Source organism: Anopheles bellator, chromosome 1 (assembly GCF_943735745.2).
Source record: "Anopheles bellator chromosome 1, idAnoBellAS_SP24_06.2, whole genome shotgun sequence".
Taxonomy (NCBI): domain Eukaryota; kingdom Metazoa; phylum Arthropoda; class Insecta; order Diptera; family Culicidae; genus Anopheles; species Anopheles bellator.
Genome location: NC_071285.1, coordinates 45,323,989 through 45,350,243, shown reverse-complemented (window position 1 = coordinate 45,350,243; position 26,255 = coordinate 45,323,989). Strand labels below are relative to the sequence as shown.

The 26,255-nt window shown below is 52.8% G+C and overlaps 3 protein-coding genes across 4 annotated transcripts; 2 read left to right on the top strand and 1 right to left on the bottom strand.

Moving 5' to 3' along the window:
* Positions 1-113: 113 nt before the first annotated feature.
* LOC131216745 (uncharacterized) lies at positions 114-1,516 on the top strand. Its single transcript, XM_058211312.1, has 2 exons — positions 114-288; positions 351-1,516. The coding sequence occupies exons 1-2, from the start codon at positions 157-159 to the stop codon at positions 1,092-1,094; spliced, it is 876 nt and encodes a 291-aa protein (XP_058067295.1). The 5' UTR covers positions 114-156; the 3' UTR covers positions 1,095-1,516.
* Positions 1,517-3,823: 2,307 nt separating this feature from the next.
* Positions 3,824-12,717, top strand: LOC131205656 (nuclear factor NF-kappa-B p110 subunit). Of its 2 annotated transcripts, XM_058197850.1 has the most exons (9): positions 3,824-3,869; positions 7,835-8,320; positions 8,393-9,001; positions 9,067-9,171; positions 9,243-9,932; positions 10,007-10,286; positions 11,144-11,630; positions 11,699-12,304; positions 12,371-12,717. In XM_058197850.1, exons 1-9 carry the CDS (start codon positions 3,824-3,826, stop codon positions 12,473-12,475), a joined length of 3,414 nt encoding a protein of 1,137 aa, XP_058053833.1. In that variant the 3' UTR covers positions 12,476-12,717. The 2 variants fall into 2 exon arrangements, with proteins under 2 accessions (XP_058053833.1, XP_058053834.1); XM_058197851.1 differs by lacking the exon at positions 3,824-3,869 and having other exon boundaries at positions 8,245-8,323.
* A 282-nt stretch (positions 12,718-12,999) lies between these two features.
* LOC131216346 (myosin light chain kinase 2, skeletal/cardiac muscle-like) lies at positions 13,000-25,811 on the bottom strand. The gene is made up of 5 exons (XM_058210810.1): positions 25,444-25,811; positions 16,253-16,547; positions 16,031-16,172; positions 15,745-15,944; positions 13,000-13,673 (listed from the first exon to the last, which is right to left on the bottom strand). Exons 1-5 carry the CDS (start codon positions 25,475-25,477, stop codon positions 13,328-13,330), a joined length of 1,017 nt encoding a protein of 338 aa, XP_058066793.1. The 5' UTR covers positions 25,478-25,811; the 3' UTR covers positions 13,000-13,327.
* Between the last annotated feature and the right edge of the window lie 444 nt (positions 25,812-26,255).

Sequence of the window (26,255 nt, the reverse complement as noted above, 5' to 3'; positions counted from 1 at the left end):
CGATGGACGAACGTAACGCTGCAGCGTTACGGATGACGATAACGCTTCAACTGACGTTTAGAATATCAACTGTAAACATTTGTGAGAGCAAACAAACGAAAGATCAAACACAAGACGACAACATAATTGGCAAACCCAAGAACAGCGTTTTTAAGGATGGATCTTTGCCGGATTTGCTTTGCGGAAGGTGGCCGAAACATTTTTCACAATGGCCCCGCCAAAGACACGTTCGCGGCGGCGTCGGTCACTGATTTGGCAGCCAAGCTTCGGTTTGTTACGATGCTCGAGGTATGTTGGGATCAAGCGTTCAAAAAACCCCAATTAGAGTGCGACCCCTTTTTCACTGGTAGGTTGAAGAACATAATGGATTGTCCCCCTTTCTCTGCGAATCGTGCATCGTTCAACTAAACGTGTCGTACTCCTTCAAACGCCGTGCTTGGGCAGCTGATGTTGAGCTACGCGAGCTGCGGTCCCACGAACAAGGCTCCACACCCAGCATCGATCAATCCTCCGACAGAACTGTTTACGAGGGCGTGTGGGTGAAGGACGAGGCAGTGATCATCGATGAAATATCCGCCATGTGTTCCGGTGAGTTGTCAATCAACGAAACTGCTAAAAACCACCGTTATCACGACCAACACAATCGAACGCTTCGGATTCCGTCATCAAACTCCGCCATTCCGACGGCTAACTCGAGCGAACTACCACCAATGGTGATCCTGAGCAGCGTGTCCCTCGCACAGACGCAGGACGAGCAGTTTAAGCATTCGATACTTTCCTGCAATGAGACTTCTCCACTAGCAACTAACCCACAATCAGCGAAGAAAGCCAATCAAGCGACGGGCAACAACAAATCAAAGGTAAAATTCAACCTCTCGAAACCGGTGGTATGTGATAAAGACAAACACGAGCGCAGCGTACCACATACCAAACTATCGGTGCGCGAGAGAAAGGCAGACCGGCTGATGAAAATGCTGCGCATCGATATGGATCTGGACAAAACGCATCCGTCGTTCTCTTCGGCGAGACGCGTTAGGAAGATCAAACACCGCCGCTATTCCGTCTGTGCCGTCGTGCACGGAAAACTGACATAGATTCATTTTTATTATTGAATTAGCAATGTTTTATAAAACAGACACGCCACTGAGGGGGACTTGCCTAAGGACTACTTCCGCATTCGTTTCCGCGTGACGATTATCTTCTCTTACTTAAATTAAAATAATATAATTAAAATTAGGGTCCGAATTTGTTGGTAGCGGCCGAACCAATAGAACGACTGATCGAGATTGGGCCATTTTTATTTTACAGATTGCGCGTGTTGAAAACTGTGGGATGTTTGTGATTTGATACCAGGAATTCCGATGAGGTCGTTCGATTTCGAGTGCGTGGCTTCCAGTGCCAAGTGCAAGGAGCTTTCACACGCCCTTGAGTGTTTGCGGTTAATAATCTTGAAAATCTCCACTTCTCACGTGCTCAAACTTATGTCGTCACTAAGAACCATCATCGCAATGTTTTAGGCACCAAATGGTCAAACGAGAAAACTCTGTACAAAATAAAATATTCATTTACCTAGCCACACATACACATTTCGGGGCTCCAGTCTATACATCTCTACAGACTAGAATTCCAATCATTATCCATTGCTCTATTTAATTGTGTGCCCCAATGGTCAACCCATGATCATGTTGGTGCAATAAAGCGACACAAACCTCCGGCTTCGGTTTCTTTTTATCCTAGAAAGCGGGCTGTTTGTTCGGAAAAAGAATTACAACGCTCGACGTTGATAATATCACCCACTCGACTTTTACCAGGCCGGCCGGCCGGGAGACAGTTAATGATTGCGTCCGGATATGGCAGGTTGTTGAAATCATCGTGGTTATCAACCTGGACGCTGGACTTTGCCTTCTTCCCGGTTCTCTTCATACTCCCGCGATAAGAGTGGCGAAATTACGCACCGTGGGGACGTGTTTTATTGACCCTCACCTATTAGGTAGCGGCCCAGTTGGTGCGCGAAAGAATTGATTTGTTTTATTCCCCACCGGAAGCGGTCGGTTTTGATTTGCCCGCTTTGACGCGCGTGACAATTATCTACACCATCCGATGACCGGGGCAATTATCGAAGCTGACAATGAGATATGACGACGGGAAACCGTTTAATTTTTCGAACCTTCGCGGAAAAGTGGTAGCTGTCCACATGGCACACATTGCTATGCTCCAATCCGGGTATGTACGATATGTTGGTTCCCTTCGGGGAGCAAGCATAAGTAAATTTAAAATTTTCCGCTCGTCATTCCAGCTTGCATTACTCACACCCCACGTAAGGGGGCGGTGATTCCCCGGAGCAGCCCAAAATTGAAACGTGAGGAACAATCGGTCTTAGTCTGTCGCCCGTCTATCTCGACACGTGCTTCGTGTTCCCACTCTCATTTGGCACCACGACTCGGCCACATTCGAAAGTGCATTCTGTGGCCGCCGCACTGAAAGGGTACAGCGACAGGGGGCGGGCGTTGTTGTTTGGAGTTGAGTTCCTCGGTGCATCGGGGAGTCGGCTTTTGAGTTCTGTTCGCACGCACACTTCGATCGCGATGCGCGGTTCGCTGCGGCCCCTGGAGAACCTGCGAAAGGCCTCACTTCCAGTGTGTCACTTTCGTAGAAACTGTTCTTAAAAGGCACAATTACGTCATGCACCGATGCGAATTCGCGATTTCGCGTGTCCGCGGCCACGCACACATGCTCCCGCGGATCGCGGGTGGACTCCGCGGAAACAAAAACAACCTGTTGCTGCGCCTCTCGCGGCTCGCGGGGAATCACAGAACCCTTGCCCCGAGCATATGAGTTCCGCGGGCCGGTGGACGTGCCGTCGATTTTCGTTCGATTTGCGCCGCAGTCGGTTCGATCCTGCGGTCGGTGGTCAAACGTTTCTTCGCTCCAAGGCCCGGCAAAGAGTTCCAGTGCACGGGACGTGATTGTTATCATTGTTGCTTTTGCGGTCAGCGGAACGGACACTGCGCACGAACACCAGCATCGGAAGGCGCTTACGTGTGCGTATTGTTTTTATTGCCACTCAGCGCGCGCCCTCATCGCGGAATCACGCGGAACACACAAAGTTGTCAACCCGCGAGCTCAGTGAATTAATGTGTGTCTCGCGGAACGGTCGACCCGGAATTCATCTGTTGATCGTCCGTATTCTGTTGTTTGGAATCGATTCGACAAAAGAAGCGAGTGACGAAGCGTCAAAAACGCATCGGAAGTGTGTGCGAGCCTCAGTGTTCCAAACGCGCAATTGGCCGCGGGCGGGTTACATGTGGTAGTGTGTTGCGTTGTCACAGCTGGTTCCCACCCGTTGTAGCTGTGTTGTGACGCGAGAGCTGCTGAAGGTGGTTCCAGTGAGCGAGATAAGCGAATTCGACGGCCGCAGTTTCTGAAACAAACCTCCGCGGCGAAGATTATCGGCATCGATAAAACATCGGACTCGGGACGGGCGGTGATAAAAGTGGTGCCCCCGAGGTTCGGCACAGGACCACAGGATTTATTGTTTGTTTGCGGAAGTGACTGTGATTTTGCTGTGCTGTGATGTGCTAATTGCCCCGCGCGTTGTCATTTTATCTACTTTTGTGTGGCCGTCTCTCTGTGTACGTGCGTAGGAGATTCTCGGAAGTCGATCGTAACCCCGGCCTGTGAACGCCCGTTCCAGGAAAACCGACACCAGTCGGAACGAAAGAAGGTGTTGAAGCTATCCATCTGTGATACATCCGGTTCCGGTGCCACGGCTAGAGAGGACCGAAACATCGCACCCTGGGGTTCTAAATAGAAGGCCGCCAACATGTCGACACTGCTGAACCTGGACAGCTACCGTCATGAGCTGTACGGTAAGTAACGTTCTAGAGTAACGTCGGGAAGCAACCTGGAAAATCCCGCTCCGGGATGTAGAACCCCTTTCGGTCAGCGCAGAAGGTGCTCGGGGGCAGAATTGAGGGCGATTAGATTGTAAGAGCGGCGCACCGATCGTGCGAATCGATGAATCACGTCCACCTCCGGATGGTCGCGGATCGCTGATCGCAGATCGCACATTTTTTGTTTTATTACACCTTCCTCCGTTCACTTAGAATGCGAAACGGCCCCACAACGGCCCAAGTGCTTGTATGTCCGCGGGCAATTATGTATGCAGAGTGGCAGCCCCCAGCGGAGCGCGATGCTCGCGAGGGCAAAAGTACAAAGAACGAATAAAAACCACGGAAGAGCAGTAAACCGGTACATGACCGGGCCACTGGGAAAGCCCAGCGATTATTAGCTTCTCTCCCTCTTTCTCTCTCTCTCTCTCGGTGGCGATCTCCGTCTCGATCACTCGCGCTCGGGAGGATCGGCACCGATCGTAGGCGAGGCGAGCATCGCGGCAGCCTCTCTGTTTGCGCGGTCGTAAAACGTTCGATTCGCGTGCACGACACGCCACGCCACAGTCCCGGGACGCTCGTCCGAAGGGATCGTGTTGTGTTTGGGGAATTCCCCAACTCTTGGACCGGCTCTCGACCGCAAGCTTATCATCTCTTCGCGGCGTGCCCGTGCGCGTCACCGCGCTCCTAGAGGCTCGCGGCGACTCCTGCGCACCGAGCCGGCCCGAGATTTGTTCGCAAACTAATGACGGAACCGGAGCCAAACAAGAGGCCGCGCGGTCTTCTTCATGCCACCTTTCGCGTATGTCGTCATCGTTGTTAGCGGCTCGATGACGTCTTTCCGATCGTGTGGACGCCTCTATGCCATGCCGTTGGGAAAGACGATCGTGGTTTGTGGTTTAGGTTGACCCGTCCCAAAACTGGCTCCAAATGTGTGGACCATCGCCGGGTCCGGTTTTGTATTGTGGTAACCGTCGTCCAGTGTGGTGGTCGATCTCTAGAGGCCGCCGGCGACTTTTCTAGGCTTGGGGTGGCCGATCGCTCGATCATAGATTTGCATGTAAGTAACACTAGAGGCGCTCCTGCTGCTGTGTTCGAATATTTCCCCGTTTCGTAATAATCCGTTTCGGTGCCGGCGCAGCCTCGCGTCTCGCGCTTTAATTTATCCAATTAATTCCGATATCTTCCGATCGATAAGATGGGATATCTCCAATCCGTGCCCCGTTCTGGCACGTGTTTTATTGCCGTGGCTTACGGCGGGCGGGAAAAACGTGTTACGTGGCCGTGGCCCAGCCATCCTAAGTCAATGATCGTGTGCCGCCGCCGCCGATCGGCTCACTGTTTTGTTGAATTGCATTCTCGTGCCGCCGTGGCATACCTGTGGCCGCGATCACGCAATGGGAATGCATCTTCCCGAGCATGTTAATATCGCTACAATTTTGCGCGCACTATCATTCGCCCACTTGAGCGCATTAACTGATAAGACGGCGAGACGGCGACCTTTCCACCGACCGATACGCCGTGGGTTACGGGAGGGCGGGTTGCCGCCAGGGTGCACTACCATCATTAAAGTGTTTCTTTATCTTGCCCGATGTGGTGTGAGATATCGACACTCGTTCTAGGTTTTACATACCATAAAAAGGGTTACAGGATCTAATGGTCGGCGACCGCCTCCTGGCACCTGGTGGTGGAAGCTTTCGGGCCTGGCACAAGGTTGCTGGAGCTTTGTTTTAAAATGCGTAAAGTTTCGATCGGCTTTCGGCGGCGCGCTGATCATTTTGCGTCATTTGCCGGAGTAGTTTTCGTGTTTCACCAGCGGATCGGTTCATTGGTCGGAGCATAAATTAATCGCGCGGGATAAAAACGGAGACAAAAAGTGCGTCATTCCGTGTCCGTTGCTTTGCTGATTTCAGATACTAGTGCCCTGAAGGTCTGGAGCGCAAGTTGAGCGGCAGACGGGATTCGGCTAGGATTCGATTCTTATCATAAAATGGAATAACTAATCAACCGCACTAAAGAGCAGCAAAAGCCACCTAATACACGTGCTTGCTTCGGAGCCGGTTGTGTTGACACAACCCGACTTAAATGCCCTCCCTTCGTCGGTTCGGTCTCGTGTCACGGCTGTAAACAATCGACCCTCTCAGTGTTTATTGAATTGTTTCAACTTTCTACGATTCGCCGGCGGACGGCGGGAAGCGTTAAAAAAACCGGTTGGACCGTTCGCAAATTTCATGCTTCATTGAGCAGAGGACGGCTACTCGCTTAGGGGCTCAGAACGCTTTGCATCCGGAACGCGTCCTTTTTTGGTACAAATTTTTTTTCCCATCGTTTGGGGAAGTAATTAGCAGATTCAACGCACACAAAGTAAACAGAACCGCGAGCGATCGACAGGCCGCGAACGTAGATCAAAATCAGCTTATCAGTGGCGGCCGGCGTTCTCCGAAGTTGTCCTCCAGTCATTGGTCCTCCGCTATTTTTAGCGCACCGATCACGCGCGTGACCCAGAAATAGGAAATAGGGAACCACGACGGTCACCGGATGACGGATGTGAGTCACCGGGCGAGTAAAAATAGAACGTCTTGAACGGCGGCACCGAACCTCTAAAGGTGGGACCTCCATCGACGAGCTGTCTGCGCGAAAGTCCGGTACGATTCTAATCGGGCGCGTGAGTAAACCAATAAACGTAACGATAACGGGCCAGAACAGGAGGTGGCGATAACTATGACGTGTATACACACCTGTTTGGGGCGCAAAAATGACGTAGAACGCGTCACCGGCTCATGCTGCCGGCCGCGTCACGCTTATGCGGAGCGGGCTCGCCTATGCTCTTATCACCGGATCCCGATCTGCCACAACACGGCGCGGTGCCGGCTTATGCTTATCAGTTTCCCCCTTTGGGCCGGTTGCGTCGCGGGATCGCAGCATGAGCAGCATGCTTTCGGCCTAACGCGCTCGCTCTCTCACTCACCGGAAGAAGCCCGGCTGTTGGGGCGAGATGCGCCAAGGTGCCTCTGCCACACGCGATCACGATTGGTTGTTGGCGGTTTCTCGCGCGTGCTGCCCCGAGCCTCCGATGCCGGCCGGGTCGGCGCAAACTGGACAGTAGTTTGCGAGCAACGATCCGGTTCGGATGCACCGTCTTGACTCTCGACCGACCGGACTCCCTCGCCCTTTCCGAGAACGACGATGCTAGCGGCGGACTGTGCCGACGAACTGTTACTGTTTCTGCAGCAATACGCACCCGAGTTTTGCGCGCCAACCACAGCCGCCGCCGCTGAAGGTACGGACCACAATTTAGTGTGCGAAAGTAATGCCGGCCGGCTATCTGGGAGAACCGGTACCGGTTGCGGTGCGAATGAAAGAACATGTGGTTAATGTGTCGATTTAATCCAAGTGATCCGATCCGTCTCCGAGCGACGCTTGCTGTGATCCGTCTCACTCTACCCCTGTTGGGGTGTGCAAACAGTGTGAAGGGGATGCTATCGTAGTAACCGTTGAGCGGTGTCAGACGCTAAAGTGCCCGCTCGTAATTAGGATCGCGTTAAATGTCTTCCAAAAAACCGAGTCATAAAACGGTAGCGCACTGGCGGACGGCACGTGATGGGTTTATTTATGTGAGCCGTGGTACGGGTTTGGGCTTGCTCCCGCTTGAAACACCCGACGCGCGACGAGTGGGGACATCACGAGCCGGGGCCGGTGTCCTACCTGTTGTGCGGGAAATGTTTCGCATAAAGGTTGGTGGGGATAATGGCCATAGCTGGTGGTGTCGGCCGGTGTGGGTATTTTGTGGGTTTTCCATTCGAAAACCCGCCCTTCCCGGGCGATGGGTGGAGGTGTGTGTTGAGTAGTGGGGTTGGTCAGGAGCGTCGGGCGCGGGCACGCGACAGCAAGCCGGATTGTGACTCACCGTTTCCGGCGGAATTGTTTCGAATTTTCCATTCCAGAGCAACAGCAGCAGCAGCTGTCCGCGGCCAACCCACTGTACACCATTCTGTCGATGGACACACCACCAACGGCAGTGGTCAGCGTCAGTGGTGATCAGTTTTCGCTCAGTCCCAATCGCACCTACGGTACCCTCGGTGCGCACTCACCATCCTCTTCATCGGCATCGCCCTCGTCGCCCTCGGTGGCCGCCAGTTCTCCGCAGTCGCACGCCAGCAACATGTCGCCACAGTCCAACACTAGCGATGCCAGCGCTTCGTACACGCTCCAAAATCTGAACCTTTCCACGACGACGGTGCCGATGTACTCCGCCGGCGGTGGCTTCCAGCAGCAGCAGCAGCAGCAGCATCAGCAACCACAACATCAGCCACCACATCACCAACAGCCGCCCCAGCATCCGCAGCACCAGCAGCAGCAGCACTACTACGCACCGCAGCTTCTGTGCCTTGATCAAGAATCCTTCGGCTTCCAGTCACAATCCAGTGATGGTGGTGAGCTTTCTGGCTTGGGAGGTATCGAACATCCCGCTAATTTCGAATGTCCTCCCGTTTTCACGACAGCTTACAGTATGCAGGTGCCCAAGGACGAACGTGCCGATCCGCATCTGGTGATCCTCGAGCAGCCGGTGGACAAGTTTCGGTTCCGGTACCAGTCCGAGATGCACGGTACCCACGGGTCGCTGATGGGCAATCGGACGGAGAAATCGAAGAAAACGTTCCCAACCGTCGAGCTGCGCGGGTACGCCGGGGAAGCGAAGGTCCGCTGCTCCCTGTACCAGGTCGATCCGGCACGGCGGGCACCCCACTCGCACCATCTGGTGATCAAATCCGGTGACATCGATCTTATCGATCCGCACGATCTGGACGTGGGCCCGTCGGAGGCCGGCAACTATGTGGCCACGTTCCAGGGGATGGGCATCATCCACACGGCCAAAAAGTTCATCGCCGAGGAACTGTTCAAGAAGCTGCGCAAACACCGGCTGACGGAGCTGAACCGGGAGCCGACCGAGCGCGAGGAGCAGCAGATGCTGAAGGAAGCGACCGCGATGGCACGCACGATGAACCTGAACCAGGTGTGCCTGTGCTTCCAGGCGTACCACATCGAGCCGGCCACCGGCCAGTGGGTGCCCCTGTGCGATCCGGTCTATACCAACGCGATCAACAATATGAGTAAGTGATGGGCGAACTTTGGCACGTTGGGACACGTTTTACATCCTGCAATCGCTTCTTTACAGAGAGTGCCCTCACGGGTGAGCTGAAGATTTGCCGGCTCAGCAGCACGGTGGGCAGCGTGGAGGGTGGCGAAGAGGTGTTTATGTTTGTGGAGAAGGTGTGCAAAAGTAAGTTCTCATCGGTCGACAGAAAAGCTTCATAGTTTGGTGAATGATCCTCGATTTGGTTTATTGTATAGATAATATAAAGATACGGTTCTACGAGCTGGACGAGTACGATCGCGAGATTTGGGCGGACAATGCGATCTTCTCCGAGGCGGACGTGCACCACCAGTATGCGATCGCGTTCAAGACGCCACCGTACCGCACACGGGACATCGATGGGCCGGTCGACGTGTACATGCAGCTGTACCGACCGCGGGACGGTTGCCAGAGTGAACCGATCCAGTTTCGCTACAAACCACGTGTGGGCAGCGGCGCCGGTGGAGGTGTGATGATCGGAATGGGTGCCGGTGCCACCAGCAGCAGTAGCTCGCGTAAACGGCTGCGCATCAGTTCCGGTAACGTTTCGTCCGAAATTCCAACCGTCATTGCAAACGATCCGAATGGGCCGGGCAGTGCCGGTGGCGGAGGAGGTGGCGTTGGCGGTGTGGCAGGTGTGTCGTCCGCCAGGCTGCCACCGTTGCACCAACCGTTTCCGATGCTCGCGAATCATTCCGGTGTCGGTGGCCCCGCCGTTGGTACGATCCCCGAGGGACAGGAAGTGTCGGCAACGGACATTCTGGGTGCCGTAACTGGGCCCCCGGGGGCGACCACCGTCAGCAAGGAGCTTAGCAAAGCGAGCATCATTCAAGAGATTCTTAACATTCCGACGACGGTCGCCGCCGATGTGACGTTCGATTCGAGCGATTTCCCCTGCAATTCGGAAGGTATTGTCATTGGCCATTCCAATCGTATCCCATCGTATCGATACTAACCAGATCACCCGAAAATCTGCTTCCAGAGTTCAACAAACTGATCCAGGAGATCGGTAACCAGCAGGATTTGATGAAGCTGGAGCGGGATGCGGTGGACGTCACCAACGAAGAAGCGGACAGTGCGTTGGCGAGGGCCATCGGTGACTATCTGGCAGCCAGTGGTAGCGGTGACAGCGAGGGAGGCAAACGCGATGCCGAAGCGCTCCGGAAGCTGTTGGCGCTGATAAAACTGTTTGCTGGGAACTTTGCTCGCTCCCGGCAGCTTCTTTCGTCCCATTGGATGGCCGCGAACCAGCAGCAAGTCAAGTAAGTTGAAGCTTCGTTCTCTTCGTCGGCTTTTCTGTGCTCTACTGGGGTTTCGGGTACTTTCTTTCTCGTACACTTTCCCTCACTCTGTGAGGGAGTGTACCGTTGGCCGATAGTGGACTTTGCTGTAACGCTGATCGCCTTGCCCGTTGATCCCCTAGATTTGAGCCTGAGCAACCATGGAGTAGCCATCACGCGGAGCACGGCTGGTGAGACCGGAGTCGGTTGGTCCGCCAGCTGCCATTTTGTGCCATTGCTTCTCACCGTGCGTTACTCATCAAATCATTATTCGCTTTCTATGTGTTTTGGATGTGAATAAATTATTTTTGTTGCTTGCCAATGTGTATGTGTACCAATATTCTGCTCCTTAGGATCGCGGCTGTGGGGCGTTCCCAGATGAGAACGGCACGGGAAACAGTACAACTCCGTCCGACGGCATGTCTGTAGCATAAGAATGGTCGTACGATCGCTGGTCACAGGATCGTAGGTGATCGTAAACCGATCAGCTCTTTGGGATTTTCCAACTCGCTTTGTCCACATCTTATCCTGATCTTGTCATCGGCGGATTTCCCAAAACCTGTTTCGCGCTTCCTCCCGATATCATGACGGATTTTTTACGGGCCAACACATCACTTATCTCACCAGCGCGCCACTTATGGATATGAATTCCTTTTATAATTACCTTAACGGTCGCGGGTATTTCAGAGTATTTCCTTTTTTTTGCGATACCTTGGCTCATTCCATCTTCTCGACCCGGCCCATATGATTAGGGTTTTTCGCTAATCTCATTTACAAATTCGCGATCGCAGCACGACCGAGCTAAATGACGACGTGTTCTGTTCTCTGTTCCCACACAGCTGTCTGCATGCGGCCATTCAGCGGAACGACACCACGATCGCTTGCAAACTGATCGAACTGCTCGAGGAGTACGAACTGTGCGACGATCTACTCGATCTGCCGAACGGTCGCAACGAAACGGCACTCCACCTGGCCGTGACGGCCAACAGTGGGCGGCTGGTGGAAGCGTTACTGCGTGCCGGTGCCCAACCCAACTACTGTGACTACCGTGGAAATACCGCGCTCCACCGGGCGGTCGTCGAGAACGCTCCGGACATGGTGACGCTGCTGCTGGCGCACATGGCGAAGGGCCGTGGACGGAAAGTGGGCGGTGGCAAGCAGCCGCAACGTATCGATTGTAGCAACGACGATGGCTTGACACCACTGCAGGCGGCCGTTTATGCACGGAACCTGAAGGTAACGCGCCTCCTGCTGGACGCCGGTGCCTCGGTCCACGAGACGGACCTCAAGCACGGCAACAACATTCTGCACATTGCTGTGGACAATGTAAGGAACGGTTTCGCACATTGCGCGATGCTCGGGTACTAAATATCGGCCCTTCCTCTTACTTCAAGGATTCCCTGGATATCGTCCACTATCTGCTCGAAACGGTGGGACACGGTTTGCGTGGCGAAAAGAACAACGCCGGCTACACACCGCTCCAGTTGGCCCAGGCGAGGGCCAACGGTGGAGCAAACAACAAACTGATCGTCCGCGAGCTTCTCCACCACGACGAGCGTCCGGATCGGGCGGATCCAGAAGAAGAGCGGGAGATTAAGGAAGAAGAAGACGACGACGAGGATGAGGACGAGGACGAAGACGAGGATGATGAGGAGGGCAACGAGGAACGGGTCCCCGGTGGTGGTGTGAACGTGCTCGACTCGATCGATCTCAAGGGTGATCGTGCGGACATTGCGCGGTTGCTGGAAGAGTACAAACCGGAAGCCGACAGTGCCCGAGTGAACCGGGAACCCACCAACCGGGACACAAAATCGACGCCAGCGACGGTGACGAAAGCCGAAAGTGAGCTTTTCGATGAACAGTGCCTTACGGAGGTTTGCCAGCTGCTGGACCGGCAGAGCGCCTGGAGGGACCTTGGTTCGCTGCTCGATTTCGACGCGTTCTTCAGCGTCTGGGAGCACTCGGCCAGCCCGGCCCGGATGCTGCTCGACTACTTTGAGGTAACGATGCGCGCACCGTACGTCTTTCGTTGGGCTAGAAAAATTCACCCTTCTCACTCCCGGCAGATGCAAGCCTACAAAGTGGATCGCCTGATCGAGATGCTCCGGGTGTTGGAGCTCCACGAACCGATACGGTGCATCGACGAGATGATCTGCCGGCAGTTGAAGTGAAGTGGCGGCGGCGCACCGAACACAGCTTTAACCGGACGGAGTTGCGCAGAGTGATTTCTAGCGACCTTAAGCCATATACAGCACAAACCGGAAGGAAGGGCCAGACAGTACCAAGTCCCGTCCCGTTCGTTCTTTGTTGTGTACTTTTACTTTTAGTGGAAACGGAACGCGGGCTCCCGTTCCGCTGGGTGCACCTTTACCGTGTAAGGTTTCGGTACTATAGGCCGAAAAGGTTTTACATATCCCGTTGCTGCAGCGTACCTTGTACAACGGCACCGTTGTACGTTTGAAATTAAAACTGTATTACGATTTATGCTACCAAACCAACTCTCGGTGCCTTTGTTTCGGCGCGTTAATTGATAGTATCACAGTAATGTATGGGACCAGTTCCAGTCCACAGAACGTGACACCGTCACGCATCTGCCTCGGGCATCGTGAAGCAGTGGGCCACAGCACTGTCCGGGTAATATTCTTAATTTTATTGCTAGTGTATAACAAATAATTACAACCTTAACCTGCCCGTGAAGCTTGGTCGCCACGTAATCGCCAACGGTGGAAGGAAAGAACTCGCGCGGCACACGAGAGATCGGGCCGGAAGCACGCCGGGCACACCGGTGCACGATCGGGTCGGGTGCGGACGGTGCGCGGGCGAATGAATTATGCAACGGGAAACCGCACCGGCAAACTGGTTCGCGCGCGCAAACGTGTTCCCCTGCGCCGGGTGTTGCGCTGGGCAGGGTTTTTGCGCCGTTCGCAATGTGTGCGCGCGCGCGCATGTGTTTGTGTCTGTTGGCTTCGATGTGTGAACGGACGGGCGCGGTTATTATCGGGCGGCCACGTGCACCTCACGTGTCACACGAGATCGTAGTCGATCCGGGCCCCCATCCGCCGCAGTGCGATGATCGTGTTGACCGCCTTGATCCAGCGTTTCTTGATAACATAGCGTTTCAATTTCGTTTTTGTTACCGACAGCTCGGTGGTGCTCTGGGCCATCGTCTCCGCCAGCCACCGGTGGGCGAGCGCCTTCTTGGCCGTGAGCCGCCGCTTGCCGTCCTTCACGAGCAGCCGGGCCACGAAGTCTTTGGCGTTCTCCGAGACCGCATCGAACGAGCTGTACGTGAACGAGTACTTCCCCTGCAGGACATTGTTCATCGTGGCCATATCGTCGCCCCCCACGAACGGTGACAGTCCGGACAGGCTGTGTGTGTGTGTGTAAGGAGTGTATGTGTGTGGCGACGGACAATCGCGATGGCGCGCGCAGCAGGATGAGAGGCGATGGTGTGGTGGACAGCGATGGTGGGCAGACGGCACATGAAACGCAACGGAAGTGGAAGAACAACCGAAAAACAGAAAGAAAGAGAGAGAAAGAGAGAGATAGAGAGAAAACATAAAGAGAAAGACAGCGATCCACGTGGCGGTGAAGGTGGTCCGCTCCGGTCCGACGTTCGGCCTATAAGTTAGTAAAGCGGATGCAGTGCAAGGATGGGTGGCTTCGGCGTGAGCGTCTCCTCGCCACTCGTGGGATTCACCTTCAGGCCCTTGGTGCCGGATCAGGTTAGAGAAAGCACACGAAAAATCGGGGGACTTTTGCTGTGGAGCGCCCGGTTCCGGGAATCACGGTCACGTTTCCGGAGACCACAGTTCCGAGGTCAGCTGGCTCTCCCGGGTCATTATGCGGGTTTGGCGGGAAAATTTCGCGGCAGCGTGGAAATGTGGGGAAGTTTCATTTCAATGCAAATCTCGCACCCGGCCGGCATTGCGTCATTGCCGTGGGGCATCGATCGTGCGTTACATGTGTGTCAGCGCGTTGTGCGGGGTAATAAATTTGTCCGTCAAAGGGCCCGGGGCCGACGAATGGGACGAGCCGATGTTGAAATGTGGCACTCGGCCGGGAAGTACCGATTCCCCGCCCGGGGCGGAGACTGATTATAAGGAGCGTATGCGGCAACCCTATTGTTGGTCTATCAATAATGAAAGGCAAGGCGTCGGAATGTACCGCTTGATCGTGTTTTATCATCGTCTTGTCAACGTGCGATGCTATTTATATGCTACCGAATGGGATGCTGGATGCAGCGCTGAGATATGCACGGCGGTGAAGCACGGTGACTAACTGTGGGGGTTGTGCAGGGAAGCAACGTACATGAGATGGATGATAGTGGAGCATAAGGTTGACCATGAACGAACTCTCGAACGAGCGATTGTGCTAGTTGGAAAGCGATCGTGTGATACTAATCCCGTTTCCGTTTTCCGTTCGCTTTCCTTCTAGCACCGGCACCGACGGCGCTTCTCCACCGATCGAGTACCACCGGTAATAAAAACCAAATCAAAACGGTATGTTACCAAGAACCGACCCGTCTCTCCAACTCTGGTGGTCAATTCGTTTGAGAAAAAAAAGAGGTACGTAGCAATGGTAGCCCCCCGTTTTAGATGAACCCACCTAAAAGATCTAAGAAACGATATCAACCATATTATGCGAGTAGATTCATTTACCACCGAAAAAAATGTAAACGTAAAATAGTATTTAAGGCAAACAACAAACATAAGTAAACCACCGGAAAGAGTTTTTAACCAAAAAAAAAAAAAACGGTGAACGAAGCGACACATAGAATCGACAAAAGGTAAATGTGTCGCACGTTCCAGAAGATCGGAAGGCGGCAGAACACGGTTAGAAAGCCGTTTGGGCCCGAAGTGTCGAGTGAGTCGAGTTGAGCTTCGTGCGCAAATCCTTCGCCGCATTGCGTCCCCCACGGGCCCTGTTCCGTCGGGTGTGGGAACGCTAACCCACCCAGCAGAGAGACAGAGAGAGAGAGAGAGAGAGAGACAGAGAGAGAGATAGGGAAAAATCGAAAAAATACGATCAACAGCGACGACCAACGGGAGAGCGCGCGGAACGTTAGTCAGTCAGTTTATGAATGAAATGGAAGCGCCCGGAGCACACCTGGAGATGAGTCTATTTCCGGATGAGATGAGAGTGGTGCACCCGGGGGGGCGGGCCCGCCCGTCAATGGAAAGAAAGTAAATGACCCATAACCGGCCTAAATGAAGCCGCGCACGCGAAGGTGAATTGCGCCAATGGAGCTCCCTTGCGTGCCCCCTGGTGCTAATTAGCGGAGCATTGAGGCAGTTAAAGCGGACACACCGGCAATCGGCGACCGGCGTGTTAATGATTTGCGTAAAGCCGCACCAGAACGCAGGGGTTAATTTTAGCGGGGTGCACGCGGAAAATAATTAACGGCAGCTTGGCGAAACGGAAAAGAAACGAAACTCACAGCACGTAGCAGATCACGCCCAGGCTCCACATGTCGGTGTAGAAGTAGATCTCGTCAAAGTTGAGCACTTCCGGCGCGGCGAACTCGGCCGTGCCGAACATTACCTGCAGCTTCTTGTCCGGGTCGTACCGGCGGGCGAACCCGAAGTCGATGATCTTGATCCGGTTGCCCGTCTTCGTGAGGCACAGGATGTTCTCGGGCTGCACACCGGGCGGGGAAATGGGAGAAGATCAGAGAGAGAGAGAGAGAGTGTCGTGACGCCCGGGGAGGGGCCGCCGCCGCTTACCTTCATGTCAAGGTGGATGATGTTCCGGCTGTGAATGTACTCCATGCCCTCGCAGATCTGTCGCATAAAGACGGCGCACGCCTTCTCCGTCAGCACGAAGTCGTCGTCAATGACGCGCTCGAACAGCTCGCCTCCTTGGATGCTGCGAAGAAAGACGGAGAGCAACACGGGGTCGAAGGTCACGCGCATCGTACCGCCCGCCGCGCCGATCATGCTACTCACAGCTCGAGGATCACGTAGAACTTGTTCTCGTAGTCGAACGCGTCGTACAGCTGGATGAGCCGCGGGTGGTGCAGGCAGCTCATGATGTCGATCTCGCGCACCATGTCGGCCCGGTCCTTCTTCTTCTTGTACGGCACAATCTTGGCGGCCAGCTCGAGCCCGGAGTGCTTCTCGCGGCACAGGAACACCGTCCCGAACGTGCCGCGGCCCAGCTCGGGCAGTATGTCGAACTTTTGCCTCGGGTCGGCATCCAGCCGCAGTTGCACCTCGCGGAACGGGAACGACGGGACCAGGTCTGAAAGAGGGTTGGACGGGGTGGACACAGTGAGTCATCGAAATACGGGCCGGGCCGGGCCGGGGATGTTATTTTGCCGTCGCGTGTCCTTGGGCGGCAACGCAAGCTTGTTTATCTGCGTATTTACACTTTCCCTTCGGATCGCGCTGTAAATTAATTCCACGGGGATCGATTCCATACTCATTTCGTGTTCGTGATCAACAACAAATGCCTTTCCATATCCTACAAGCGAGCCTTAAAACTGATCGTGACGACGATCACCATAAAGTGTCTTGTAAGCCCATTAACTAGAGGTTCCAACACAATCAGTGAAGCGGCTTTAGAGACCGCAGCTTAGAGTTTTGCCAGGGAAATATCTCTTGCACTGGAGGTCGTCTTATGAATGGCCATCCTTAACGCAAGAACGTAATCTTAAACCCTCCTTTTCAGCTGTTGGCGCACTTGGTCCGAGTTTTGGGGGGAACAATTTTCAATTTAATAATTTTTCGTCCTTCTTTAAAATTTTGCGGCTTTGTGTTTATTGCTTTAACAAAAAATAAAAAAAATTCTGGTTGGCATATGATGGGGTTTTGATTCGCTAACGTAATTCTACTCCACGATCAATAGGGTGGTCGATCCTCAGAACTTTTTTGGAGCGCTACCGTGAATAAGCATTCCATTCACGAATCACTGTTCACAGTTCTCCGCTCACTGTACGGTCCATCGTGTCTGAATCGTTTATTGTGCACTGATTGTCGAATTGCTTTCGATGATCGTTAAGCTATTTATTCACCAACTGGACTCACTCGACCGTTTGCTGAACACTGTTTCTTCAAAATCCATCCTCGGTTCGGTTCAAACGTTCTCTATCCGACGGCTTTCAACGGCAAACTGAATCGATGCCGCGGTCCAGTACGGAAGGTGGTCTCGGACGTCTTTCGAAAACTGTCCGCTGGTGTGTTGGTGGTCGCAAGGTGGAGGAGCGATTGAATCACTCCGAACCCGCCCGCGTTCGGACCCATGGCCAATCCGTGTCCAATGCCCGTGTGTGTTGGATGAAGCTGATGCGTCGTGACACTTCTCCTAACCGACTTCCCCAATTAAATCGAGTCCGAACGAACCGACAAGAGAGAGAGAGAGAGAGAGAGAGAGCGAGAGAGAGAAAGATGGGGGTCGAGATGTCACCTGACGCCTTGGTCAAGTGCAAGATCCCCTCCCCTCGGACGGCGCTGGGTGGAAAAACCTTCAGAAAACCGGGTCGAATCTATGTCGCTTTCCCCACCGGCGGGCGGCTGACCTTGACGGGCGGGACCATTTCTTCGCGGTTGCCACGCATAAAAATGCTGTCGACGCTGAAACATAAAGGGTGCGGACCCGATTCGTCTGGACCCGGGCCCGGCCAAGCTTTGTGTGTTGGCTGCGGTCCACCACCAAGACGCAGGCGTCGTGTCCGCCTTCGCGCAAAGTCCAATAAATCAAATCAATTAGGAAATTAAATGCGACGCGAGCTGGCGTTCGTGCGCGTGTGTCGCACCGCACCCGCCAGGGACAACAGAAAGGTGCACGATCGGGCTCGAGGATCCGGCTGGTGCCGCGCGTCCTTAAACGATTAAATGTTTCCACGCTAAGGACGCTACGGTGTGATGGGCCATTGCGCACGCAATTAAGCCTAATTGAGGGTTCATAAATAATAAACCGAATTATTTTTACTATTCTGTAACGTTGGAGTAGGAAGTAAGTTTCTCTTGTCTGTGTCTAATTCTTTTTAACCGATTCCCCTCCCGAAGGGTTAATCCGAGGGCTGGTTGCCTTGCCCTCAGAGGACGCCAGTACCGCCGGCCGGTGTTGTCCTTGTGGTCGAACGAGGCGACCCAGCTGTTTTAACAACCGGCGGCAGCGCCACAATGTTGTGCGCCGATCCTACTCTCTCCCTCTCTCTCTCTGTTGTTGTGTCACGGTGTACACGGAACGGAGTCGTCTGCGTGCGCCAAGCACGACATCCGTAACAACGCCACGGGGGAAGATGTAAATAAACGTTAAATTATTGTTTTTTTAGTATCCATATCCAACGCGAAAGAGGATGCGATGGCCACTGTCTGCAGTGAGACATTTGTGACCGGGGACTCGCACTTTCTCGCTCCCGCAAACCAGGACCAAAAGGGGCCGGGGCGGTGGCGCATTGGTTCGCGCTCAAAAATAGACCCAAACGCGGTTGTTGTGTGCTGCCCGTCGTCGTCGTCATCTTTTTGTTTTTGTTTCGATCGTAACTCGTTTGACGATCGCAACGCAACATGGAAAGTGATGGCGGAAACACTGGTTCTCTTCGTATTCTGCTGCTGCTCACTGCTGTTGTTGTTCCGTGGAGATCTACAACAACCTCAACACACCCGAATCAGTGTGTCTTGAAAAGATCGTGTTCGCCTTCGGATGCTCATCCTCCGTCCGGAGAGTTCAAGATCAACATTAACAGCGGAGACAGACAGAGAGAGAGAGAGAGAGCACCCGGGCAGCCGCGATGAATGAAAAGTACAAACAAACGAATGAACAACGAACGTGCGAAAACTTGCCAAACATTCCAACAATTCGGCCCGACGACGTGCCTATTGTGATCCATTAGGTCACAGGCCATTTGGCAGGCCAGCTATGCGCAAGTTGGTTCGACGGGATGGGAATGTTTAACTCGATCGTCTCGAACCACATGTGGCCGGTTGAAAAACGAAAAGAATAAAAAGCACACGTGTCGATGCCTAAACGATACCAAATGTGAGTGCGCCGCGCACACGCCGAGTTGTGGCAAGATGTTTTCCTCAGATTTTCTCGGATTTTCCCCTTTTTTTGTTGGGATCTTTGCTCTCCACATTAGCTCCGTATCAATGTATTTATCAATTGTTAAACGAACGACGAATCGCACAGCAATTCTCAATCCATACGGTAATGCGAAAACGGCTTAAGACGATCGTCCACGTTGCTGAAGTGGTCGTAAACCAAGTAGAAGGCATCGTGTTTTATAGTGGGACAAGTATACTCAAGGATCGGATGGCTAAGAGAACAGTACATAGTAACAACCGAAGAGCCGATGTGGTATGGGAACAGGGCCGGGACCTTCTTATTTGAAATTGATATTGCTCTTACCGACATTAAGGTACATTTTATTACAGACGCGCCAACGAACTAAGCTACCAAGAAATGGTTTCAGCTTAAGGCAATCAAATGGGTTACGTACTGGCAAAAACAACTTAAGATCGTCATTGATGAGAAGTAGAAATAAAATCGGCCTCAAGTTGCTTCCTTGCGGAACGTCCAAATTATTCATTGAACGTTCCATTTACTGTTCATACAACTCCGTGTCTTTGTGATAAATATTTACATCTCCTAAATATTATCCGGCTCCATTTTGAATTCGGTAACAGTTGAGGCGATCATCAACCGATTTTTTAATACTCTTAGGTCCATGTTCACAAGCTCCAAAATTCAGTATACCATTTCGATATAAATCCCTATTCCTAACCGAGCTGGAACCATCATTTACCATCAGTGTCCCATGATAATGTATAATGTTACCGTATTCACCGCATTCACCCGCTTCGTTTTGCCCGTTATTTGTTCGAATATGCTCTCTCGCGCGTTAAATTTATATTGCGCTGCCACGGCGACCAATGTTTGCAATTTATATTTTGCTTTCGACCGACCACTATCGCCAGCACCGAGCACCACCGGTTAACAAATTCAAACCTCGTCGTCGGACACCGAATAGCGAGACCGCTCGGCGTTCTATTTCTGGCACTGAGACCCGCGCCGCGCGCGCAATTGTCTTGCCGAAGCACGGGTTTTGGGCCGGGAAGGAGTGGTCTGTGATTTTGGCCACGGGCGAGTGTCGCCGGCAACAGCTGTTCTTATCGGCGGCCGTTGAAAGGATTGCCGTGGGCGCCGATGGATGTGGACGGCATAAAGTTTAATGGCTGTGTGATCGCGATCGCGGCTAACTTTTCCGGGGACTTCTCCGGTGATTCACCGTGACCATCTGGAGGGAGCATAATCATCAACCGCTGTTGCTGCTGCTGCTGCTGCCGGTTTCGTGGCCAAACAGGAAATGTTCTTGTCAATCGGCGGATTGCCGATTTTTTCCCTGTTGTTGAAACACGTTCCATTCGGCGGACCAATTTGGCCACCTGAGGTTTGTCGATGGGTGTCTCTCTCTCTCTCTCTCTGGCTAGGCTCTAATTTGGCAGCAATCCATGGCAACGGGGGGCTGCGCCAGAGGTGAAGGAAATGTTCAAAAATATCGGCCCCCACAAACACACTCACTCAGGACCCCAGCGAAGAGGCGGAACATAATAAATACTGCTGCTGCTGCTGCTGCTGCTGTTGGCGCGTGTTATGTTTTCAATTTTTCAACCCACTCGTGTGTGCGGTTCCCCGAAATCTACCCCGAAATTTGGCAGAGAGAGAGAGAGACTGCGCCAGGGCACCTCACACCGGGAAGTGGATCTGTAAAGATCAAGTGCAAGGCAGGGCGTTGCCGCCGGTCGCCGTCAGCTGATGGTGATGGTGTGCCTCGGGAATCACTTGCTGCGGGACTTGCGGGACTCTTTGTGCCGCGTAATTAGTCGCAAAATCGCTTTCACATCTGCATTCGGCGTACGGTGGGCCGCCATAAATCTGGCCGACAAACCGGGTGGTGGTTCTCGTGGTGCCAAGTTTAAGATCACATCCTGTCAGCTGGGCACAGAGGGTTATATTGGGAGCGGACTTTGAAAGATGTTGACTAACACCCTAAGACTGACTGTTGACTCTAAACGCATCGTAAACGCGACGGAACGGTGCACGCGGAACGTAAATCTCGCATGGCCGCGCTGCGAAGCTATGATTTATGCTGCAGTACTCTACATAATTCATCAACCTGTTGCCCTCCAAGGGGCCACAGGGGAAGGCCACCCGCCGCCAGCAAGGTCAGCTAGGCACCAAGACTAATGGTTTGAAATAGCTCGGCGAGGTTAAAGGGTCTTATGTCTATTGTGAACGAGAAGGAATGAAATGGCTGGGAAGTGGTCTAATTCGGTCCCAGAGCACCAGGCGTCTCCATTCGTCGTCGTCGTACCGTGAACCGGGCGTCTCCATCGGTGTCCCTAATTCGCACGTTCGCACATCCTGATGAACCACCTTGACTCCGAGATTGATCGCGGTGGTGACTGGTATGCGACCTTCACACTCTCTGGCCCGTCTGCCCTTTTCACAGCGCCACCGCGACTTGGTTTGTCTCTGGCTCGGCTTTCGCGTGTGTTTGTGTCCTGCCGGGTGCCACCTGGCTGCTGGCGTGCCGCGTCCACCGACGGCAGTTCGCACGCAGTTGTCTGATGTTTATGTTGGATTGGCGCCATTTGCACGGACGACGACGGTGACGATCGCACCCCGTGCACAGTCTAAACTGGCGAGACCACAAATCAGCGAATCCGACTTCTTATTTACGACAAACTCCACTCTCTCTCTTTGGGGGGGGCGCGCTCTCTCTCTCTCTCTGTGTTAGGGTCGTGACTTTCATCCCGTGCGGTTGTTATGCAATCGCGGCCACACACCGCTTGGCGTGCGGTTAGTGAATTCACGGCCACTCGGACACCTCGGTTTCATTCACACCTTTCGCCAACCGTGATCCGGCCGCGAAGTCCGGCCGCGGGGAGCATTTGATTTTTGACCGTAATTTGACCGTAGGCTGGTACGTTGAACCTGATGCTGACTGTGTCATTGACGATCCGTGCGTTGTTTTATTTCGCACGCCACGTGGTTGACAAATTTTACCAAATCTTTACGGTTGGGCGCTGCGGGAGCTTTGGTTATGGTTGGTAGTCACTTGTTGATTAACAAGTCGTCGACCACAACCCTGTGCGGGGCATAAAATAAATGCCTGCGTTACAGGGTCAAGCACGTAACATCATTCCGAGCGATCCGCCGAAAAGGATCTTCCGTCACGCGATTGATGCGATTGTCGGGGACGTACCGAACCAGATGCTGCCAGCGAGCGTCATTAGCGTCAGTTCGACGTCGTCAGAATCAGAAGGTTGATCTGTCGAGCTGGGAGGGAAAGATTCGACAGGAGACAGATCGGAATCGAACCCGAGCCGTGTCATGCTCCACGGAATTTTGCGTATGCCGAATTATTTGGTGCGTATCGAAAGATGCTCATCTTCAGGTGGGATGGTTGGGCTAACGAATGTTGGTTTCATTTTGCGTTTTCGGCGATCGAGATCTTTCATCCTGCTAAAAGTAGTCAATTGAGGCGGATCGGAATGTGCGTCTCTTCTTCTGGGCGCTGGGCACTAAAGTTGTTTTCGGGGTATAATCGGGACGCCGTAATTGGCCTCAATAAAAAGGTAATAACCTGTTGGTAGGGAGAATGCGCTTCTTAAAATAAGGGACGAAAGACAAACAATTTTAGAAACGTGTGAATAATGGGAGGGACCCAGCTTAGGGCCGTTAGGAAAATATGCTTTTAATACCAAGCATTACTAAATATAGGAGCTCGTGTGAGGCGTGTTACAAAGTGTTATACAATATCGAAAAATCTCCCTCTGGCGACCAAGGGGACGGAAACGAAATGTTTGGTTTGCAGTTCGGTCAACGTTGTCACGTTCGTGATTTGGCACGACGTTGGGCTGGCGCTGGCCGCTGCATCGCCGACGCAGTCTGGGGATGTTTAACAAATCCCACCTCTAATCCCGACGGAATCAATTATCTCGTCAAACACGTCGTCGTCTTCCGCATGATGGGGGGGCACCTTCAACCGAAACCCTAACCCTGTATTCCTGGGACGTCTGAGACAAGATAGTTTTCACTTTCAAACACATACACATGCACCGGGTAACGGTTATCGTTTCTGCGTAGCCCGACGGCGCTTAGGGGCGTTCTGTGTCACCGATTTGTCGGCTTCCGTCTTGGGTTACACAACGTGCGGCAGAACGATCTACGGCGTCGATCGGCGTCGATGCACACCGAATGTGTTCATGGATGGGAAAACGGCGAAATAAAGGTGAAGGCAAATAAGAAACAAGCGGACCAATAGTGTAGAAATGGGAAACATTTCAATTCTAATTTTAGTTGACACTCGGGGTCCCAAGATGTGTGCCCGCTTTTTTTTTTCGTTTTGCTCTGCCTCTTAGTCCGAAGGAAGACCGAAATGCTTCTTGCCTGCGGATGCCTACGGAGCAACCGTAGATCATCGATCCGTCCGGTTGGACCGGATCGGTTGAGTGATTTCTCGATCTCGCTCTCTCGAGATCATAATCATGATTCGCTGGGCGAACCTCCTCGCTCGCTAGCCCGGTTCGAGAAAAGATTTATGGTTCGCAAATATTTCCATTGACAAATAGACCAAATTATGGGATCGGGGTTTTGGATTACGATCGGGGTGAGGGTTTGCTTCTTCCCCGGGGGGAAATTATTTTTACTACCCCCGAACAGCTTAGCGTTACAGATGCGCGGAAATAGTTGTTTGCGCCTGCGGTCGGTGAGGCACCGGGAATTTTATTGCCCGGATTGGAATGTAAATCATCGTTCCGACCACGTTAATGGTTAATTTGAAACTGGACTCTGAGACTCGATCAAAAATCAGTGTTTATTTCAAATATTTTACAAACATACTTTAAAGAAAGCAAACGATCGATCAATGGCTGTTGAAGGTCCCAGCGAAGGTCTTGCTTGTGTCTTGGCCAGTGAAAGTGCATCGCACACCTTTCCAGTCTGGTCAGACTCAGTCCATAACTCAGCCCACATTATTACACAGCTCCGTAAACCACCGTAAGCCGTCGGGTTTGCTCATACACAGCTTCCGGCTGTGGTGGGCGCCGTCAGAAAAACGAAGAACGACGTACGTCAATCACGGCCACCGACCGTTTATGAATGAAATTCACTTTCACCCGTAAGGTGGTTCTGTGGTATTGGTGGCTTCTCTTGGCCGATTGTTTTGTGTTTCTCGGGCCAGGGCAATATCGTGTTTTGCAATAACGATTAATCAACGTGTCAATTAACCTACCGACCCGGGGTCAATTTATCAAATCACGGATCACAACCGAGTACTGCAGGCCCATCGAGAGGCCATCGGAGTGATGTATCACACCATCTGGTCGTTACGTCGAGCGGTTACCATGGTTACGGGGATCGACATTCTTTTGCCCGAATGGAGGCGCATGGTAGCTCGTGTTTTTGCTATGCGAATCGTCCGACGCGATCGCGATATTTCTTTCAAACAGTGTGTCGGCGATGGTGAAAACTGTAAACAACCGTCACCGTTACAACCGTGGCCCCTGGTGGCTGGATCTGGTGCACGGTCCATTGTCAAACATACGCTCGACCGCAAACTGTCACGCACGGGCCTGACGGCTGACGTCAAAGCACCGGAGCGCAATCCGCCCGCGGTCCACTAATTGCTATCGGCCATTTGTACGCCAGCAAGTTGCCGTTTTGCACCGTCATCGGGGCAAACCGAAAAACGGAAGAAAATGGCGAAGGGGAAAAATCACCGCTCGCAGTATATTTGAAACGCCTTTCGGGTGGCAGGAAAATAAACGAGCTACATTGTTTACCAATTGAGTTTGCGGTAACGGCGTCGTAAAGTAGGTGCTGCCATCCCGGGCGAACGCACCCCGGAACGGCCACTTAATGTGGATCGGAATGAAGCCATGCCCCGCGGGTGGGTGGCCATGGGTGCAGAAACGGTACGGAAACAGATCGATCGAGACCGCGCGGAACCGTGTGAAGGAAACGGGTCTGGGTCTTAATCAGTGCACACGGAAATGCCCCATTTGCGAACGGTGTAAATCGGTGTGAAAATGCTGGCCATTACCGTTTTCGCACCATTTCAACTGTTCGCGCCGTCCAACTCTCAACCGGTTTGGATTTCCTAAGTTCACGCTAAAAAAATGATTACCTTTCGATGGATAATGTTCGTCTACTTTATACATAGCGGTAGGGTAGATAGGATCACTTCACTTATCAAACGTTGTCAGCAGCGGCGTTGTCTTTTTCTGTTACTTGATTCTATCACGTTGCTGGCTGGCTGAGGATGACTTTACGTTACTATTCACTGTTTAGCTGATATCTTTTTAATGCTTTCTCTAAACAACACTTAGGCCACACTCACACAGACACACACTGGTATACATCTAACACAATCACAGCTTCGAATTTGCTTCAATGCGCGAATCTTCTGATGATGCTTAGCTCACTTCACTGCCGATTAGTCAACGGAACACTCGACGGGGATTCTCTTCCGATTTGTTGGTTCATTTTTGTGGTTCACCGTTCACCGAGCCACGGGTCCAGGATGAACGTCCACAACCGGCCAGATCCAACTCACGGCCAACACTGAGCCGTGATCTCGTGGCGATCTGCACCGCAATATCGATGGCAACCGGGATGGCCTCACCTCTTGCTCGCTCTCATTCCCATTTTTCACAATTTTTGGCAAATTTCTCACGCGCGTGATGATAACACTGAGAGAGCACGTGCTCTCTCGCGGTCACGTTCTCTCTTATCCTCTTCGCTTCCCGGCACACGATTGTACGGGTAAATTCCCCGAAGGTATTGCTAGGAATCAGCTGTGCCGCAGGTATAAGGCACATACTTTTTTACTAGCATTATTTTAAAGTTTGCGCTGCAAAGATTGAAAATCACAAAAATTCGTAAAATAGTCTCGAACCCCTTTTTAGTACACGCATTTAGTACAATTCCGTGCGCGAA

Coding starts and splice junctions, on each gene's coding strand:
- LOC131216745 (XM_058211312.1), top strand. CDS start 157: ATGGATCTTTGCCGGATTTGCTTTGCGGAAGGTGGCCGAAACATTTTT. Junction 289..350: donor GGTTTGTTACGATGCTCGAG/GTATGTTGGGAT, acceptor TTTCACTGGTAG/GTTGAAGAACATAATGGATT.
- LOC131205656 (XM_058197850.1), top strand. CDS start 3,824: ATGTCGACACTGCTGAACCTGGACAGCTACCGTCATGAGCTGTACG. Junction 9,002..9,066: donor CAACGCGATCAACAATATGA/GTAAGTGATGGG, acceptor GCTTCTTTACAG/AGAGTGCCCTCACGGGTGAG. Junction 10,287..11,143: donor GCGAACCAGCAGCAAGTCAA/GTAAGTTGAAGC, acceptor GTTCCCACACAG/CTGTCTGCATGCGGCCATTC.
- LOC131216346 (XM_058210810.1), bottom strand. CDS start 25,477: ATGTATAAAGTAGACGAACATTATCCATCGAAAG. Junction 16,173..16,252: donor TTCTACGTGATCCTCGAGCT/GTGAGTAGCATG, acceptor CTTTCTTCGCAG/CATCCAAGGAGGCGAGCTGT. Junction 15,945..16,030: donor TCATCCACCTTGACATGAAG/GTAAGCGGCGGC, acceptor CCCGGTGTGCAG/CCCGAGAACATCCTGTGCCT.